Source organism: Morone saxatilis, unplaced genomic scaffold, assembly GCF_004916995.1.
Source record: "Morone saxatilis isolate NCDOM2014 unplaced genomic scaffold, NCSU_SB_2.0 Contig3, whole genome shotgun sequence".
NCBI lineage: Eukaryota > Metazoa > Chordata > Actinopteri > Moronidae > Morone > Morone saxatilis.
The window spans coordinates 15002097-15020908 of NW_023339873.1; the positions used below are offsets into that span (position 1 = coordinate 15002097).

At 45.1% G+C, this 18812-nt stretch overlaps 1 protein-coding gene across 1 annotated transcript in view; it reads right to left on the reverse strand.

Moving 5' to 3' along the window:
• The window catches only part of crim1 (cysteine rich transmembrane BMP regulator 1 (chordin-like)), a 31663-nt gene extending 13189 nt beyond the window's left edge, over window positions 1–18474 (reverse strand). The window contains exons 1-5 of the mRNA XM_035674532.1: window positions 17748–18474; window positions 13690–13851; window positions 13231–13404; window positions 5724–5966; window positions 2195–2374 (exon numbers count right to left, since the gene is read on the reverse strand). Coding sequence (XP_035530425.1) covers window positions 2195–2374; window positions 5724–5966; window positions 13231–13404; window positions 13690–13851; window positions 17748–18045 — 1057 coding nt within the window. The 5' untranslated portion in view covers window positions 18046–18474. The remainder of the gene's footprint in view (window positions 1–2194; window positions 2375–5723; window positions 5967–13230; window positions 13405–13689; window positions 13852–17747) is intronic.
• Window positions 18475–18812: the final 338 nt, after the last annotated feature.

An 18812-nucleotide genomic window follows, 5' to 3' on the forward strand; every position in this document is an offset into this window, starting at 1 on the left:
TCTCTGCCCCCCTTTCCTGTCTTTCTCCAGCTATCTCTATCAAATAAAGGCATAAAAGGCCAAGAAAAATAACACTTTAAAAAAAATAAGGACTACAAAGAGAACACTGTTGAATTTCAATGACTTATCTACATTTATACGTGAGGAGAGGCCCCTGGCTGTGCGACAACATACATAGGAATTTAGGTTGAAATGAGACAGATGAGTTTTGGGGTATCGCTGTGTCATCCCATGAGAGATTTGATCATTGGAAATACAGGGTGATGACATTCATAATAACTGCTGCTCCCAACAGTGTCCACTCACCTTTTGGACTGTATACTGTGCACAGGAGGCCTAATTGTCCTATCAGATCCCAGATTTTTGGCTGCTGAGGTTCCATCCATCTGGCTGTGATTAACCTGAACAGGATCTATTTTTCTCTCCCCTTATTCTCTCCCTATCTCTTTCAATGTGTACACATCACATGTTGTACCATGACCCTTATAATGAACTTTAAAGGATCACTTCGGGATTTTAGCATCTCACTTCCAGGAAAGCTGGGGGACTTTTAAAAAAAAAAAAAGAGTGGTTGAAGGTGATGCAGCAGAGGCCCAGATATCCTGATTTCTTTGTACCCAATACGGGTCAAGTTTCAAAAAACCCTGAAACCTGCACGTCCAATAATGCAATGTGATAGCATTCTTCTGTTTGCTTTCTTCAGTGATTTTCACAGACTTGAAAAAGTTTCTCCAGAACAGTTTTTACAGGCTATGTATGTATGCTTATACAAAGATGCTATTGAGTTTTCCATGTAACAAAGTACATTCTCTTAAACCTTGTCATACCTTGACGTAATACACAGACGACTACCAGGTTTCTTTTGGTAAATTGTATCTTAATTGAAGCTGCATGAATTGCTTTTTTGGTCACCTAGCACTGACCTTAGTGGCAATATTATCTTAAAGATTTTATCCAGCAGACACAGAACACCATTAGCATTTATTTAGTGTCGTGATTCTGGCCACCTGACAAATCTCAGTTCTGTTTTTGGTCTCCACAAACTCACAGAGACTCACAAAGATATCTTGCTCTTACCAGCAAGTCACTATCTTTGTCTGATGCTGGGCAGGTAGCATTCAGTAAGTTTATCAAAGCTGCCTGCCCCTGCTGTGAATAGTGTTGATGAGAGTGGAAAGAATGACCAAAAACAGTTAAGTTGTGGACTGCAAAACCAAAATCAGCAGGAATAAGGTAAAGTTCTCCATAGATGTGAGGGGAACTACAGTCCAGTAATAATTCTCTGTGGATTTATTATTACAAGCAACCCCTTTCACATTACACATAGTCATTTCACCTATTGCTAATATAGAAATATTAATTAGTAGAGCTTTAAGCATTATCACAACCAGGTAACCTTAAATACATCTCTTAATCCAGATTAAGAGTATTACAGTTGATGTTCTCCGCAGTGAACCATGCGGTAATTAAGAGCAGCTTTCCATAAGAAAAAGATGAAAGCATTCCATACCATCTAAATTCCTGCATATTCCAGGTGTACTTCCAACACTGACCTAACATGATCTCCTATGCAGTCTTGCTTTTTGTCTTCTTCACTCTCTCTCATGCACCCAATCAACTGTAGCCAAGCAGGCAGAGGCCAAAACTGGCTACCATCCCCATCTACTGACTTCTAGCAGACTGTAATGTGGCTGCCATATGCGCTGCAACCCCTTTTTTTAACGGTCTTAAGTGCACATATCAGAGCACCCTACCTAGCTTTGAGCAGATGTATTTTTGCAAGTGGGTCCTCTCCATAAAGCCAGAGACAAATATTACAAAACCAAGCTGTACCCTCTGAAAGAGGATTTTAACGTTCTTAAGTCTGCCCAATGCAAATGAATCCCTGGCTGGTACTATAGAGCGCATCTTGTATGCCAGGTATATTAACAACTGTGGAAGCTGGTTATATGAGGAAGCAATTAAGTTAAGGTCACTAGAGTGAAGTTTCAGGTAAGGTGGATCTTGATATTACTAGCTCTCCTGCATCAACTTTCCACTCTTCCAGCTGGGCACACAGGCCTTCTTGTCTATGCCACATCACCAGTTTTAAGAATTTCCCATTATTAATAGTATAACGTTCAGCAAAAATAAGAATTAAGTTTCCATATCTTGATGAAATAATGGTAAATAAATAAAAGGTAAATATGTGTACCAATGCAGACAGGGCAACACTCCCCTTCGGGAATGTAGAAGTTTTCACAGTCCAGCTCAGCACACTCTGCCTTGGAGCAGAAGGAGATCCCTCCCCGGCACTGACACAGCCAGCAGGGGTCCATGCGGTACACCTCTCCCTCTGAAAACTCCTTCCCATTGTGGACACACTTGGGAGAAACTAAGAAGAAGAGCAGGGAAAAGAGTAATCAGACAGATGCTGTCAACCTTAAACTAAACACCATGTGTGCACGATAATGCTTAACGCACCCTGCGGGTGACCAATAGGGCACTGTGCTCTGTCAGGTGTGCATCACATTTGGCAAAGATTAACACAAGAATTGCCTCCTCGTGACTATATCACAAATGTCAAGCTTGATCAGTGAGAGACTTTCCCAACTGTACACAATCAATTACAAATTCATAAACATCCATTCATTTTCTGCTATTGATGGAAATGTTTATGTGAACCAAATGGTGCTGAGGTAGACACTGATGGCTGAGGTTAAGCCTGTGGGGTGGAATGGCATTTATCAGACAATGAAGCCAAGTCCATGAGGAGGAATTTCACAGGGATCTATCAAGTCTTGAAAAGGCGTTGGACTTTTGCACTGCAGAGTAAAAGAAAACAGTAGTGGGTCTGAGGCTTTGCAGAATCTGGGCTCAGTGTGCTGGTGGCAGGTGGGGTGAATCAATGCTCTGGCCTGCCTTTCCCAAAAGCATCCAAGCACTTAGAACCTCTTTTAGCGGTGTTCCCTTTACTATAAAAATTAAAATGAGCTTAGTTACGCCACTGTTGGAAAACCAAGGTCTGGTCTTGTGTCAGGCCCATTAAATACGAATACGTATGGGAAAGCCTTGACCTGCTCATTGCAAATTTGGCAGTGTGTGAATCTGTGTAAAAGAAAGAATAGGCTACAAACATAACAATAACATCCTCAGTTGCAATTTCCACAAAATGAAACAAATATGATTAATCATTCACAATTAACAGGGGTAATTTGTAGCCAAAGGAACAGGAAGATTACAGCATGACATCTCAATGGTAATGCTAGATTACACATTCAAATTTACCACTGTGGTTTGGGTGACTCATCATTCTCAGATCTTAAGTAACCACACAGTAACTTTTCATCAAACACACTCCAATATAAGGGAAGTGAGGCAATGTGGTTATGTAAGAAAACCCCCAGAACCATGGAGGAGTAGCTACACTAGTTAGGCGAGTAAATGTATTGCACAGATGCAAGCAGATGTGGGCCAGCGGTTTCTATAAATGAGAGTGGAGGTTACGGTGGCATCTGTACGCCATACCTTTGAGTGCAGACTCAAAGTGTCTGAGCCGATGACCCCATGCCTTCCGACAGCCAGCGCTGCACTCTAATACAAAGCAGGTGGGCCAACTGAGTTGAAAGTACAGCAGGGATTTGTTGATCTTTTATTCTCTTCCTTGCCATCTCTCTGTTCCATTCTTTCTGCTCTTTCCTCTCTCTCTCTCTCTCAGTATTCCTGTCGTCCTGCTTTGCGTGCAGCAAAACCAAGCAGAGAAAATGCAATAAGTACTTTAGCTGGCCGAAATCAAAAGGCACAGCAACGTTTTTAACGCTCACAGAAGCAATAGGAAGTCACATGAGGGGATGCTCACATGTGATTTCCGCAGTGTTTGTTAATGCTAATCCCTAAAACAACTTGCGGCACAGAGTCTAAATTCCAGTCATGCTTTGTGATGTTCAGTCTTCTCTATACTGAGGTAAGGATTGGATGTAGAGATGGATGGGCCATAAAACAGTGACACTAAGCCTTCCTAAATCATTAATAATGCACTGTCATGCTGGCTAGTGGTTTACAGGCGAATAAAGCAAAACCACAGACGGAAACATTTTTCCCAGAGAAGAATAATGATGGGCTTTATTAAAATCAACAGTTGATACTTTTAAACAGTTCAGATGAGTTTAATCTAAATAAAATAATCACTCATTAATTACTAAGAACATGGTTGTTGTGTGATTAGAACAAAACTTAAGCTGAGCTCCCTGAGAACCATTAGTGTGGTGATTCTATTCTTACTGCTTACACTGGCTTTAATCTAAAAAGCACATGTGCAACCCTGAACCTACTCGGCATCCAGGGGACATACGCAGAATATGTGCCGGCTAAAGTGTTGATAAACAGCAGACTACAGCTAAACAGGATCAAATAGGATTATAAGTAGCATCAGATGACATCAGGTCAGGACGGTGCTGCCAGGTTCGGTCTGCCACCAGTTACAGCCAATCTCCAGCCAACAGTGGAAAGAGTCTATCGTTGATGGAGGCCAAAACACACAGGTGGGATTTATTGTCACTGCACACACTGACCCTGACTAAATATGAGCCCTCAGCCAAGTGGGCAATGGAAACAAGTTAATCAGTCCAAACCCGACACACAGAGACAATGGGGGGCAGTGCTAAAGTGTGTTCCATTAGAGAATAGGTACGGTGTTTGAAAGCAACTTTATATGTATACAGTATTTGTAGCCAGTGTTTTGGGGGGGCTCTGTAGGATTGGGGAGGTGACTAGGGGGCCCAGTGTCTGTCCTTGTCCATGTCCTTGTCTGTGGAGCTGTCTGACACGGCATGCAGTCATGCAGGCCTAACGGACGGTAGGGGCAGCACAAAAGGCATCAAGCCCCAGGCCCAAAGAGCAGCAGACACTTGTTATCAAAACACTGATCCCATGGCCCCCACGGCTGCCATTCAGCCCCCGCCGGCCTGCCGGACTCAATTACCCTCCCCACTGGCAGACTGGAGCACATAAAAAGCATTCCCATCAATGAACTGTTGAACCTTTTCCCTTTGGACGTGTGACCAGACAGGAACCCTTTGACACTGCACTTCTGTTGAGCAAATTCGTAGCCTAAGCACTTTTCTGGTCACTGCGCTCGTTAAGTCCATTAATTCCGGGACACGGCACTCATTTATGCATGTGGAGGGGCCAGAATGGGAATTTGTTCTGTTGGTAAAACAGCGAATATTTGTTGGGAGCGCAGAGTAAACACACCAATACCACAGGTCCCCTCCCTGCCTTCCTGACTCTCCTGGCTGCCTCTGGGCCACGTCAAAAGCGGCCTTTATATGGGATCAACATCTGCGCACTCTCTCACTTCTCTTTCCTTGCATTTCCTCCATCTCCTTCTCACCAGGTGAGAAAATGGTACAAAAGCATAATTCAGACCAGCATTCTCCATTATATTTAATATCCCTTCAGGCAACATACATTTTTGTAGATACACCCATGAAAAAATGTCTTTGAACCATGGTCTTAACCCTGGGAGGCATCAGCCCAGCCTGATAAACGGCCCAACAGTAATTATCCAATCAGCAACTTTCCTTTTCATCTGTGGACATTTAGTCAGCAGGGAGGAAAGCCTTACTCTGAGGAAAATAATTGCTTCCTCAAAGGCGATGAATCTCACACCAACTGTGCCATTGCTACCCCTAGTGGGAGACCAATCGAAACAGATCGTTTAGTGTGCAGTTCAGTGTAATCACCTTTCTGGCACTCAAAGACATCACAGCAGTCTCCTGGCTGGCCGCTGGCCTGGCTGAGTGGCACGGCGCGCTGTCCGCTCAGGCACTGGGGCTTGTGACAGGCACGGAGGTCGCAAGTGCACTGGGGTGGTATTGATGGGCAGCAACCAGCAGGGGGCGTGTAACTCTTGGTCAGGACCGAACCCTTGGGGCAAGAGGGCACCTGCAGAGCGGGACACGTCACCCCGGCACACTTCAGCTCCTCTGAAACACACAGACATGGGCGTTCATGTTACAATACAGGTGTGTATGCAGCATACAGTATATGCAAGCCATAACAGTGAAAGGAACAGCTTTGGCATCCTTTATATTTTTCATCCTATGACATTCTGTAACACCACCTTCAACTGCTCTAAGCTCTGACACTGCCCACACTGTTCTTGTAGAGGAAGGAGGGATTTTTCTGTGCTTAAACGTGTGTGTGCATGTGTGTGTGGAGGCCGCCTCTTCGTAGTGTCAGTCGAGCCACTTTAGAACAGTGCTACTCGTGTTACGGTCTGAAAGCTGAGTTCACACAGTCAACACAACTCTGTGCACAGTCATCAGATCACCACTTCAGTCCGTGACAGCTTCACAGCATCCTGTCAGAGAAGTGAGAGCGGCGCTCCAGACACGACAAGGCTCTCTGCGTATCCTGTCTATGGGCCTCTGATCCCACCCAGCCTGGCCCGGCTGGCTCACAATCCAAACAGCCCCTCACGCTCTAAAATCAGTCATTAATACCAGCCAACCTTCAACAAAGCTTTTCTTCTTGCCAGTTTAGAAGCTCTCCTTCACTTAGCATACCAGGATGTTTGTCTATTCATTTGCCAGAGCCAACATAATAGCTCTGATACCCCTTGTTAGGGGAAACGGGTGCAGGGGTACTGGAAATCTGGGCAAGGGGCTCAGGGGTGTATTTTGGAGTCTGTTCAGGAAAAGAAAAGTGGAGCGCCCCTCTGTGCAGACATTGTATGAGAACAGTAGCTACCTTATAAAGATTGGATTACCCAAACCAAATGGACGTGTTTATTTTGGTTCTCAGTGTCATTGTAATGTATACAGTGCAGGCAGAAGAGAAGGATTGCGGAGAGCAGACTCAGGTCCTGTCCTATAATTGTCAATCACTAAGTAATTTCCGAGATCCCCCTCTGAAAGCACAGTAAATACAGACTTTGTAGCACTTTGACAGCTGAGAAGAAAGGCAGCATTAACTAGCCCAGAGATTATGGATGAGAAAGAGGACAATCTGGCAATTATACATCCAGTTTAAATCATCACTGACATTTAAAGGAGAAACTGTGTCAACAAATGACTGCCTTATAAGAAAGTTCAATTAAGTGGATTATGATTTAGTTATTTGAAATAGTTGACAATCTTTGCATACATATGGTTTTTGAGGAGAGGGAATGATACAGGCTGGGATTGTGTAACAGTACTTAGGATTTCGCTAGTGTTTCCAGAAGCAGAGTTTTGTTGATGGTCTTCCCAGACTGGTGCTGGCTCCACAACGCAACACGAGTCTCTCAGAGGATATGCCTCATCCCTGACATTTGAAGACCTGTAAGCGGATCCCTTTGGGTTTTGCCACAAGATGGGAAAACTGAGCTGGTGAGCGGTTCGGGGTCCAGACTTCTGATCCCCTGATAATGGTTCTCCTCTGCCAGTCCTCAACTCTAGAGCTGGACCTCTGAATCGTACTGTATTCTCAGCCTTTCCAGCTCTTTAAGATTAACTTTTTGGTCTGACCTGATGCTCTGCTGCCATTGCAGTTAAGTAGCCGTTTGATGTCTACCTGACCTTGAATAAACATGGAGGAGAGAGGCTGTAAGACTGTGACTGCTGTATTTTGGTGGGTGGGGTAACATTTCTGACAGATGAAATTGAGGATAAGGGAAATGTTGAATTTTTCTGGCTCCGGATAAATAGAGCAGGAGTGTGAGGTATCTGTACTGTACTGTTTACTCAAGCAACCTGGGAACAGTGAGGACCGCCACAAAGCTCCATTGATAAACTTTGTAGCTGACTAGTGTCATAGAAAATGAGGGGAAAACCCCTGAATTAAGAGAGGCTACAACCCTTTTAACGGTTTTTGGCCTATTTCCTATGCTGGAGTTAAATAAACTTCAGTTGGAAATGTTGATTGGTGAATGTTTTACTTCCAATAAAGTCTATAACGCAGTCTGCTGCTGCTCAGTTGAAGACTGGTTTTGCATATGAAAACCTCACACTGAGCCATAGAATACCCTGGGACAATCTTGCACAACGTTCTGCACTGAAAAACACTTTCTGTGTATTGTATGTCTCCCAGAGAAGGCTGATTACTCTTTCACTTGTAATAATGGCTGGGGTTAGAGTGCGCTGGGAAAAGCAGCTGGCAGATATACCATTGTCATTCAAATGAATAGGATTGTATCTATCCGTGGAAGTGGTCCAACCCTTGCAGGTCCAATTAATATAATTTTCTTACTGCTGCATTTATAGGCACAATAAGCAGACAGAGGATGGAAAAAGTCAGCAGCAAATGGATTTTATCCTGTGCTGTTTGTGTTCTATCTCTGAGCCTAAATGGCTGTAATTAGTGAGTCAGCAACCACTGAACCAATCTTTGTATCACAATGGTGGCCATACTCCAGCTTGCACAAACACAAAAAGCTTGATTTGGTATGCTTGATAAATTCTCTCTCCAGATTAGGCAACATGTGCTCTGTAAGATAGCAAATAATAGAAAACCTCTGACCTCAGTGCACAACCTGCAACAATATATAGTCACACACACACACACACACAAAAAAGACACACACCTGACACTGGTCTGGAAGAGGTGGGATACGGAAATTGCTTCATTACCACAGAATGGTCCCTGTTGTTAACAATGCATAGTTCTGGCATCTCAGCTCATTGAAGAAGAAGAAAAACACCTCCTATCTAAATGGTTTTTTTCTTCTCTTCAACCCCTCGTACAAGGAGAGCAGTCTTTCCCTGAACCAGAGCGGCTCGGACAGGCAGAGGAGGCTGTGTTGACAGCCTAAGTTTACTCATGGAAAAAGCGCACAATGTGAGTTCTGTTCACCGACTGACTTTGGAAGCAATTCAGATGAGAACAAAGCTGTCTCAGTCCAGCTGCCCTCCGTGGGTTTTCTGGTCTGTCCTCAGGTTTTATAAAGTTGCTCCGCAAAGGGACACATCGGGGCCGTCTCTCACGTAAAGCTGTGGGGGCCTGGCCCAGTGCCCACCAGCAGTTACAGCTGAGAAAGTCAGCATTGTTCACTGTGTGTATCGGCGTGTGTGAGTATATGTGTGAGGACCGCGGAGCATGTCTGGGAGGGGGTCCAGGCCAAAAGGCACAGACAGGGTCACCGGGAAGAAACATTTGGTGGGAACTTCACACCATGGTCAGAAGCTTGAGGTAGTCGGGCGCAGGCATGCAGCAGCCGGCAGGACTGCATCTGCTGCCTCACTCTCTCGCTCTTTGACTAAATATTTGCAGATGAAAAACGTGATCTCAGTGTCTTAAGTAACACCGCTGCAGCTGTGAATGAGGCTGTTTGGGTGAGGTAATGAGAATGTCCCCATGTAGGTGCACATTTGCACATAGATTTTCCATGTATGTGTTTGTGCGTGTGCAAAGTGAGTGTACACAGCATGTGTGCATTCCAGTGAAACACACCCTTTCCTTGCCGTCAGATGGCCAATAAGATTAGGCCAATGACAGAGAGTGTGAGGGCTAAAGGGTCTGTCCCTCAAACAGAGATCAGCATGCATGGTTTATCGTTGTATCTACCACAAAATGCATATGAAAAGGGTGAGCATACTCTGCTCCAGGGTACTGTATATAAAGAACTGGGAAACATAACAGTTGTCACGTGTACTTTATACACTATACCTAAGAAAACAACTCAGCCGTCATCTGTAGCAAATGTAGAAAATATGTATATGGGGGACATGTGGTGTAGACAGCTGTTGAATACATTATGGAAGAGCCATTTGAGGTATATATGGATTCTGTTTCTATACAGGGAAAAGGGGAAAGAATGGCTGATAATAGAAGAAATGTGCCTGGAAACAACAGGAGTTGGCTGAAGTCAGGGTGTCTTTTAATTTGTTAATGGTTATGGTTGTGTCAATGAGCGGAGGCTTTAGGTCTAGATTTAGTGAATGGAGTGAGGGTTAGAGCTGGACATGCAGGAATGGTCTAAGATTTCATGTGAGTGTGTGGCTTGGCTTTTTCTGCTGGCCTAATGTTGGCTGGTTTGGTTAGCGGCTGACCACGAGTAGTGACTGGGTTGACAGCAATCCCAACATGCCTTTAAGGGAAGTTCTTTGTCTCAATTGCCACACAAGAGTTTTGTTTCCTCTTCGAAATCACTACCCACATACAAACTACGCACAGACTGGGAAACGAGCTGCTCGCAGGGTACAACAGAGGCCATGGCTTCCACAGACGGCACACAAACACACACCACTGAGACGTCTCACGCCCCTGCCAGCCAGTGGCGGTCTGGCTCAGCCAGTAATAGCTCTACCACAAAGAGGCTGCAGCCAAGCAGAACTAACAGTCCTTTCACAAGGGCAGAGAGAGGCGGGACGGAGCTGACATAGGTGGGCAAGTAGATTTGTGGGAGCAAGGTCCGTTTGTGCCATGGCTTCACAGTGGGCACCGCTTCCCTGTCTGATGAAACGTTTGTGAACTTCCACACACAAGTGAGGGACAAATGTAGCTCTATTTTACTCTATTTTATCCTCATTATCAGGTCACAAGAGCAAGTAAGTAGACAACCTGGCTGCTTCAGCATAGCTTGGGTTTTCAACAATTAGTTGCTGAGCAAATGTTAGTGTTAAGTGATGCCAGTTGTATGAATCACCTAAACACTCTGTTGACTGATGTTGCTTGTTCCTGACAGTGAGCGACACCAGGGGAATTCCTCTAAAATAGCAGTTAGGGGCCTTATCATGAATGAAATATGTAAACCATCCTAGAGTGTAAAATTTCCAAACACCACCATCCAAAGACCCTGGGGCCTGTACACAAAACACACAAATACCTCTACAAAATGGCGTGTTGTGATTTCCTATCTTCCTGCGTCTGCCTTCCCCCTCCCTTTCCTACACTTATCACATCCTCTTTCCCGGACATGTGGGTAATACGTCTGGCACACCATGTTGCTTCTGATTGAATGTTTGCAGCCAAATTACATCAGCGTCTTGTATACCAGCAGAGAACAAGATCCCGCTGAGACTGCAAGAGGCAACTTTAGGTGATTGAACACCGGCTGTGGTGAAGCGGAAAAGATGTTGAGTTTTAACAGATCCCAGTGAGTCACAGCAGAGGGATGAACTGACAAGACCACTGCGTGAGTTAAACAGAAAGTGAGAGACCAAACCATTACCATGTGTGAACTTACAAATCTCAAGAAGAGAATTCATGTTCCGACTGATGTCTGAAAAGAGGTTCTTGAAGCGTTGGGTTGTGCTTTGATGTCCCAGTGCATGTGAAGACAAGTGAATGTTCATGCTTTGGGCGCAGGTTAACAGGAGACATTTCTTTCCCACACTAGCAGTGCATGCTAACACAGATCTTAATAACTGCTTGTGTCAGGAAAACGAGGGGTTGACGGATGGACGCAGTCACTATGGAGTCCAACAGGACTAAGCGAATAAGTTCCTAACCACAGAGCCCCAGTCTGTGCGCAGAGGAAGCTCCTGATGATGACAAAGGAAAATCTCTGCCGAGACATCTACACAAACAAGATAATTATCACGCACAGACACATGCGCAAACACAGACGCAGACACGCATGCTCACATACATATACACACAATATATATGCTTCATCACACATGTGATAAACACATGCAAGCGTGTGCATCCTTCCACATGCACATGCATACTTACAGACATAACAGACACACACATCCTGGTCTCTTACTTAATGAGGGGCCATCAGAAGGGTGGGTGTGTGTTGCAGTGAGAACTCATAAGCTGTTGAAAAATGTTGTTTACAGTTCCACTGGTGTGAGTTTAAACTGTCATCCGTTGGGCTCTGGCTTTGAGATGAGGGAGTTACAGAACATAGATGAGCATATCTTTCATTGTAACACTAGACTTCAATGTTACGTCTAAACAATATAATGTTTGACGAACACACTTCCTGTGGGATTTACTCAGTGAGGCTCCAGACGTGTTCTGTAATTACCTCTGTGTTATTTACAGACTAAATAATCTCAAATATGTTTCCACAGCATGTTCCTAGAGAGCTGTTCTTCATCTGAAATGTCAGAAAATTGCAAAGAGGGGGAGAACCTTTAGTATCAAAGGAGAGCAACATGTAGATAAAAACACAAGCAGTCACAGTCACATGCTTTGGACTTAATCTGTTCACTACAGCACCGAACCACTTTCCTTCAGGTTTACAGCATGGTTTTACAGTTTTCTGGAAAGGCTTGTTCAGTGAAATGAGGTTTACTTAACATACACAGAGGTTCAGTGAGTTCACTCAGTGGCAGTCCTGTCCTATTTTGCAAATGTCACTCAGGAGGCAGCCGTAGCACTTAGCGCCTATCTATCCACCAGACACCCAACAATCCAAATGAGGAAACTAAACTCTCTCTGCCAATAACATGTTTCACCTAGAAGTGTCAATCATTGTGACTGCTTAGAGTGGAGGTACACACATTCTTGTATTCTCGCACATCATTCAAATAGATCCTCTTTTTTACCTCCCACACAGGGCAAGCAATCATCTTGCACTCTATATATTTGCACCTTAAGGACATTGTCCTGTGCCTCTCCAACACTTCATATTTCTATCATCAGTCTCGGGAACTCCTTTTCTAGTAATTGAGACCTTTTCTGTTATTGCTCCTCTGTCAGATTCACACCTTCTTTCTTTCACTCAACATCTTTTCTCCTTGTTTTCTTTACATGACATCACTCATGCTCTTACTTTTTCACCTTCTCCTTTAATTTTCACACTCTCTGCATGTTATCATGGGAAGTGCTGTGCATTATACCATCCGCCTGCTAAGCTTTCATACGTAGTATCACACTGTGAGATGCAAGTGACTCCATGCAAATATTCTGACAGATTGGTACGAAGGATTAATTGTGCAATCATATGCATAATTTAAAGTACTGGAACTTTAAAGGGTCCCTCTGCTTAAAATCAAAGGTGAGCAAATTTAGAGGCACATGGTTTTCATTGGTCAGCACCAAAGTGCTTCTTTTCACACATAATGAGCTGGGACATAAGGAATTCTGTGTACTACTCAGAGTTGATTTGTACAAGAGCAGGGCCAAAGATCACTTTATATCACTGTTTATATTAAGCATGGGCTTTTAGATAAAAGTAACTCTGTGGCTGCAGAATGTATTTCAGACTCAGGTATAAATCTTGTCTTCTTAGCTCTAAATAACTTGAGCTGAGTAAAGCTACTGGTCGGCTGCTGTGTGGTTGTCAGTTCCAGTTGCAGGTCATTTGAAGGTTACCTGCGGCTTCCTGGCACTGGCTGCGGTTGATGTAGGCGAAGTGGTGGTGGCAGCTCTGAGACTCGCACACACAGCCCTCAGCGGTCAGGTTACACCCAGAGAACATGCAGGCCGGATTGGATGGTCCCACATACTTTTCTCTGTGTCTTTCCCGGTGTTCGTGCCTGCGACCCTCTGAAATCCAGCCGTGGACACACACACACACACAAACCACAGTCATCAATGAGTCACGGACAATGGCACCACTCAAGGGTGAAAGGGGAACGACTAGACAAAGCCCTAGCATGTGTGTCATCACTATGATATGTAAGTAGCATTAGTCACCTCAGAGCCACATCTGTTATGGATTAGCTACCCTCAATGGACAGCATTATTCCCTCTGACTAGGATTCTGTGCTTGTGTGTGTGTACATGCATCTGTATTTCCAAATATGTGTGTGATGGAAGGAGAGGGCTCACCTGACTTACTGGACTTCATGCAGGTTTCTTGGTCTGGGTAGGTAAAAGATTCCAAGCAGGAGTGACGGGCATCACACACACATTGACCTCCAGCTCTGTCGCAGCCTGTTATCAGGGGACAGCGCTCGTCCTCCAGGCCTGCCTCTGGATGGTCAGGGAGCTCTGTGGAGTGCCGAGGACAGCAGGGAGAATGGAGGACATTAGGATAGGGAAAGAACATGAACCTTCACTTGGACTGGTTTGTCTATTTTATCCATGAATAAGCAGACATTGGAGTGTAAAGCGTAATCACAAGGCAAACTGTGCCAGAAACCGAGATTTGTTTCCCAAAAGTGCTGAAGGGTTAGCCAGCTTACAGCCTCTGTTGCAACACATTGCCCTGGCACCGCCGTTACTGAAGTGACCAGTGTATTTCTGGGCTGCTGGAGGGCTGCTCTTTCCTCGTCGTGCCACGCTACTTTAGCTATTGAGCCCATTTGTTTGCTTTTGTTCCACAGCATGGGGCCCTCCCAGGGTTTCCATCTCTGCTCGCTGCTGGAACGCCTCTTCTGTACCAAGGCCACTTGCACCATATCCACATATTGTTCCCTCGCCTTGTGAGCCTTACCCCCTGAGAAGGCACCTTGAGGCTTACCCCAACTTGGATGAAACTTTACTATAGGAAGGAATGTACAAGGGACTGATGTGCCCCGTTATTGCCATGTGGGCTGAGCAACCACCAGTACCCTGGGATTAAAGAGGCCCAACATGCACATCACCCATAGTGTCCCTTTCATATGCATGAATACACAAACACATATATACCCCCAAAATACCCTCCTTCACAGTTGTCCAAATGCACTAAGAGTGGCAGCAGAGTAAACAGGATGAGACAAACTGTAACATTGAGTAACCCCTTCCCAAGCATTTAGCTCCCAGGCCTCAACCAACAGTGTGGAAGCGTGATTGGAGCTTATTATAATACTCTCTTCTCCAAAGAGCTACACACCAGAATAATGCACCAGAGGAAAAGGTGAAAATGTCTAACTATCCTATAAATACACTCTTAATAGTATGTTTACCTGACTACTATAGCCATATTACATGAAATCAAGCCCTTTAAAATTAAATCCTAAGTTTTCATTCTCTGCTAGGGGTCAGAGAAACAATAATGGGATGAGTCGAAGTGACTGGAAAAAAACAGAATTCCACAGCTTTGCTTTTAAATGCTGTAAATCATAATAAAACACATATGTTGATCCATGTTAATTTTAAACAGATATTCCACTGTGGGTTAAAGCCAGCCTCTTACTATAATAAATTTTACTGTTGAAGCGAATCAATGTGACTGCAAAGGAAAGTATCCTTGAAAACACTTTCCTCAAGTTATGTTGGTTGTGTGCATGACTCCTTGGTGAGGGACGATGTTCACAAGCACTACACTAAACACCGGCCCAATGGAAGAGGTGAAGGTAATACTACCTTTAACCTGAGCCAGCCTGTGCTGTTAATAGCTCTCCCAGACAGCCAGCGAGACTGGCAAAGCACAAGCAGCCTTTTCAATAAACCACACCAAAACTTTCCCTGTGATTTCCTTTCACCTCAAAATGATCCTCAACTCCACATTTTTTCCATTCAGAGGCTTTCCTGTGCCTGGGAGGGTATTTTCTTTTGAGGTGGTGGTGGCAGGGGTCCCTGTCTGTGTGTGGGGTGCTAAATCTGGCATGTAGAAAGGAGGTGGAAGTCAAAACAATTAATGAAAAGTTGGAAACCAAAGATGTTGTCTCATGAGCTAATTTTTCGCTTGACCCCAGTCAGCCCAGTTTGTTCTAGGCTGGTCTGCATCAGCCAAGACCCTTCTAGTCTGACCCTGGTCTGGTCTGGCCTTGGTATCCATTATCTGGCCTGGCATGACTAGCCAAGGTCTATGGCTTCATCCCAGGGGGATTCCTCTCTTAACCACTGAGACTGCTTGTCTTGGCATCCAGGGCCAGGATGGGAAAGCTGACCTCTAGAGGCCCTCTGGCTGATAGTGAGCTAAAAAGGAAGTCTTTGAAACATTAGATAATACCAGGGGAAGGGAGAAGTAGACGGCATGTGAAGGAGTGCAGTGGACATAGCGTCCCTGTAAGACAGACATTCTGTTACGTGGTATTTTAAGTGCTTCTGGAGCTTGGGGAAGCTTGGCGTGGGAGGACAGACACAAGAATACAATGAGAACATCAAAACAAATCATTCAGCTGCAAAGACTGGATGATTTCACATGACTGACAGGCTGATCAGTGAAGCAAATATGATATGGTAAAAGGCCCAGATGACTAATCCCCTGAGCAGGTGCCTGTGCACTCACCAGACGTTCAACAGACCCAACCTGCAACCTGAAACAGCAACATTTGATTCACCATTTTTTTCACAAGAGCTTCAGTGTTTAAATGCCTATATGAGAATAACTGATTTTAATACTACATGTATTGTTTTTACATGCAATTATTTTTGGTTATTATACCTTTGAAGTGTGAACAATTCGATTAAAAACTGAGTGATGACACATTACCAAGGTGTACCTCTCATATAACATACAACATGTCACCTGTGTTGTAAGGTTGTAGCATCTCGACACTAACAGATTATGGCCACCCAGAAAATCAAAACTGTGGGCAGAAAAGCAGGGGATCAGAAAGCGGAAACATTTACCCCCTTCTCCTGATTGCGAGTCTAATCACTTTAAGACCCTTGCTGCTTCAGGAGGGAAGTATGGGATCAGCCTCCAGCAACCTGCCTACCGTGGCCCCTGAAAACACACTGGGAGGTGTTGCTTTACCCCCACCAAGACCCTCTGGGATATTGATATTGTGTGTGTACGTGTGTCTGATTTAGGGGTCAGCAGCATGCTCAGAGGCCCCTGGAGCCACAGGACCAGAGGCACAACTCAATCAGAGGAGCCATTAGGTCTCCCACTCATTCCAAAGCTGTTAATTTGCAGAGGAGATGTCCTCCAGACGCCAGCCTAACCTGAACATGAGGCACAATCAGCAGCAGCGTCTCCTGGGATGGCCAGGGGCTTGAGACCCCTGGAAAACCCTCGTGGAGCCTGGACCACCTCACAGAGGAATGATGGGAGGGCAGGGTCAGGGGATCCAGACACCCACTGAGAGCTGCTTACTCTCTCCTACAGTCCTGTCAGTCCCTTTCAATCATTCCAAAACAGGCTGGACACAGTGCAGGTAAAGGGGCTGACCTCCCAGCAGGTATTGTTCCGCAGGAGAAGGCTATTACTACTTACTTCATTCACTGTGAGGAACCTGACACCCTACACATATCTTTGGAGTTCAGAAAGTTGCTCAAATTGTGCGTAAAATGAGCGCATCCCCAGCGGAACAGAAACAGAACAGAAAAGTAACGCACTGTGGATTCACAAGATTACAAATGAAAATCTGCTCGGGACTTTTGCAATCGTGCTGTCAAACCATTGCATCTCTGGGGCACAAACTGAAGCCTCTGGTGTAAACAATACAGACAATTTATTAAATTACAGCGTATTCCAAGTTTAAAAACACAATAATCTTTGCTGGCCCTGCCCTTGGTAACCTGCAGTTTCGCTCTCACACAGATTTAAACTGTCATTTTTGTCTTATCTCAATTCACTGCCTTTTTTATAAATGTCTCTCTGAGTTGTAAAACAAAGAGAACAGAACCTCCTGAAGCTGAAGTGTAACTTGGTGCCAAAATCACTGCTGCCAAACTTTTTGTCATGCCTCTGAGCTGAGAGTGAATGAAGCTTTGAAGAGAAGAAAGGGCAGCTGAACATGACTCCTCTCCTGGCAGTCAAGAGCCCCACAGACCTGAGGAGCTGCTCCAGGCAGCCAGTGACGAGGTAGACACTGACACAGTCGCTGCTGTCAGGATTTAACTGACATCTGAATGGCGATGTCCTCAAGCCACTTGAAGGAAGGGGGTGGTTGCTTACCAAAAGAACTGACACCTACAGTTATTTCATTGCACTGTTAAATAACCCAACCCCAGCACACTGTCACAAGTTCTATGATTTAATAAAAATGACAAGACAGACTGCTACCCACCTTTACACACTCCAATTTCAGGGATCGTGGCCGCTCTGGTTGTGTTGAAAGAGGCGCAGGTCAGCCCGAGGGCGCAGTAGCCGTGCGCCCAGTCCTGTCCGCCGCAGGGTTCCCACTCTAGCCGGGCGCACTGGTCACAGCACCCGCACGGATCCCTGGCCAAGGTCCGGCCACCCTCGCAGCCGTGCGGGGCTTTGACGGGACAAGTCCGGAGATTACACGGCGTGCACTCATGAGCCGAGAGCGCCCGCACCAGAAAGAGGACATTCAACAACACAACGGAGCACTTGCTGAACATGTTTAAAAAAAAATAAGCCTTCTGTAAGTTTCCCAAAGAAAATGCCCCCGCTTCTGTCAGATGATAAACCACATGAACTCCCCCCGCCGATCTACCCCCCTTCTGGATGTTAACTCCAAAGTTGCAAAGTCTTCTTTAAAGTTTTGTGATGAGTCTTCCCTCGGGCTCGTTGTTTATTACACAGCAGCTCAATTCAAAAGCAAAAAATAAATACAAAAAATACCACGAGACTGAAGTGTGCGGGCGCGTTTTAGGTGGCAGCAATATCCAAAGGCAAAGGGTTCAGTGTGCGCAGGTAGACGCGCGTAACGAGCTTCTCATCTGATTCAGAACACGCAAGAAATCCCAGACCGAAGCAGTGGACTTCCACTGAGGCTGCTGCTGACAGCCACACACGAGAACCAACGCAATCTGACTCTTAACTTGACATACAGGCATATAGAAATTAGCGGTGCACCCCCTCCCCCTGACTGACACAGGCACCGACCAGTCACAGGGAGCGAAAGGAGGGAGGATTTGAACTGATCTATCCCCGCTCGGCAACTCGTCTCTGTGTTGCGCAATGATGTAACTTTGAATGCGTTGAGTTCAAGTTGCTTTTTTTTGCTTCATATTCCGTAAATCAATGCAATTGTGGGTCTTTAACAGCTATTTACCAGTTTGAAAACGGATATAGTAGGAAGTCCCCCTCCACTGCACAGAGATGTGTTTTTCTTCTTGGTCCTGCAGTTGGATGTTTCAGCTTCGCTGTGCGGAATGATGTATGT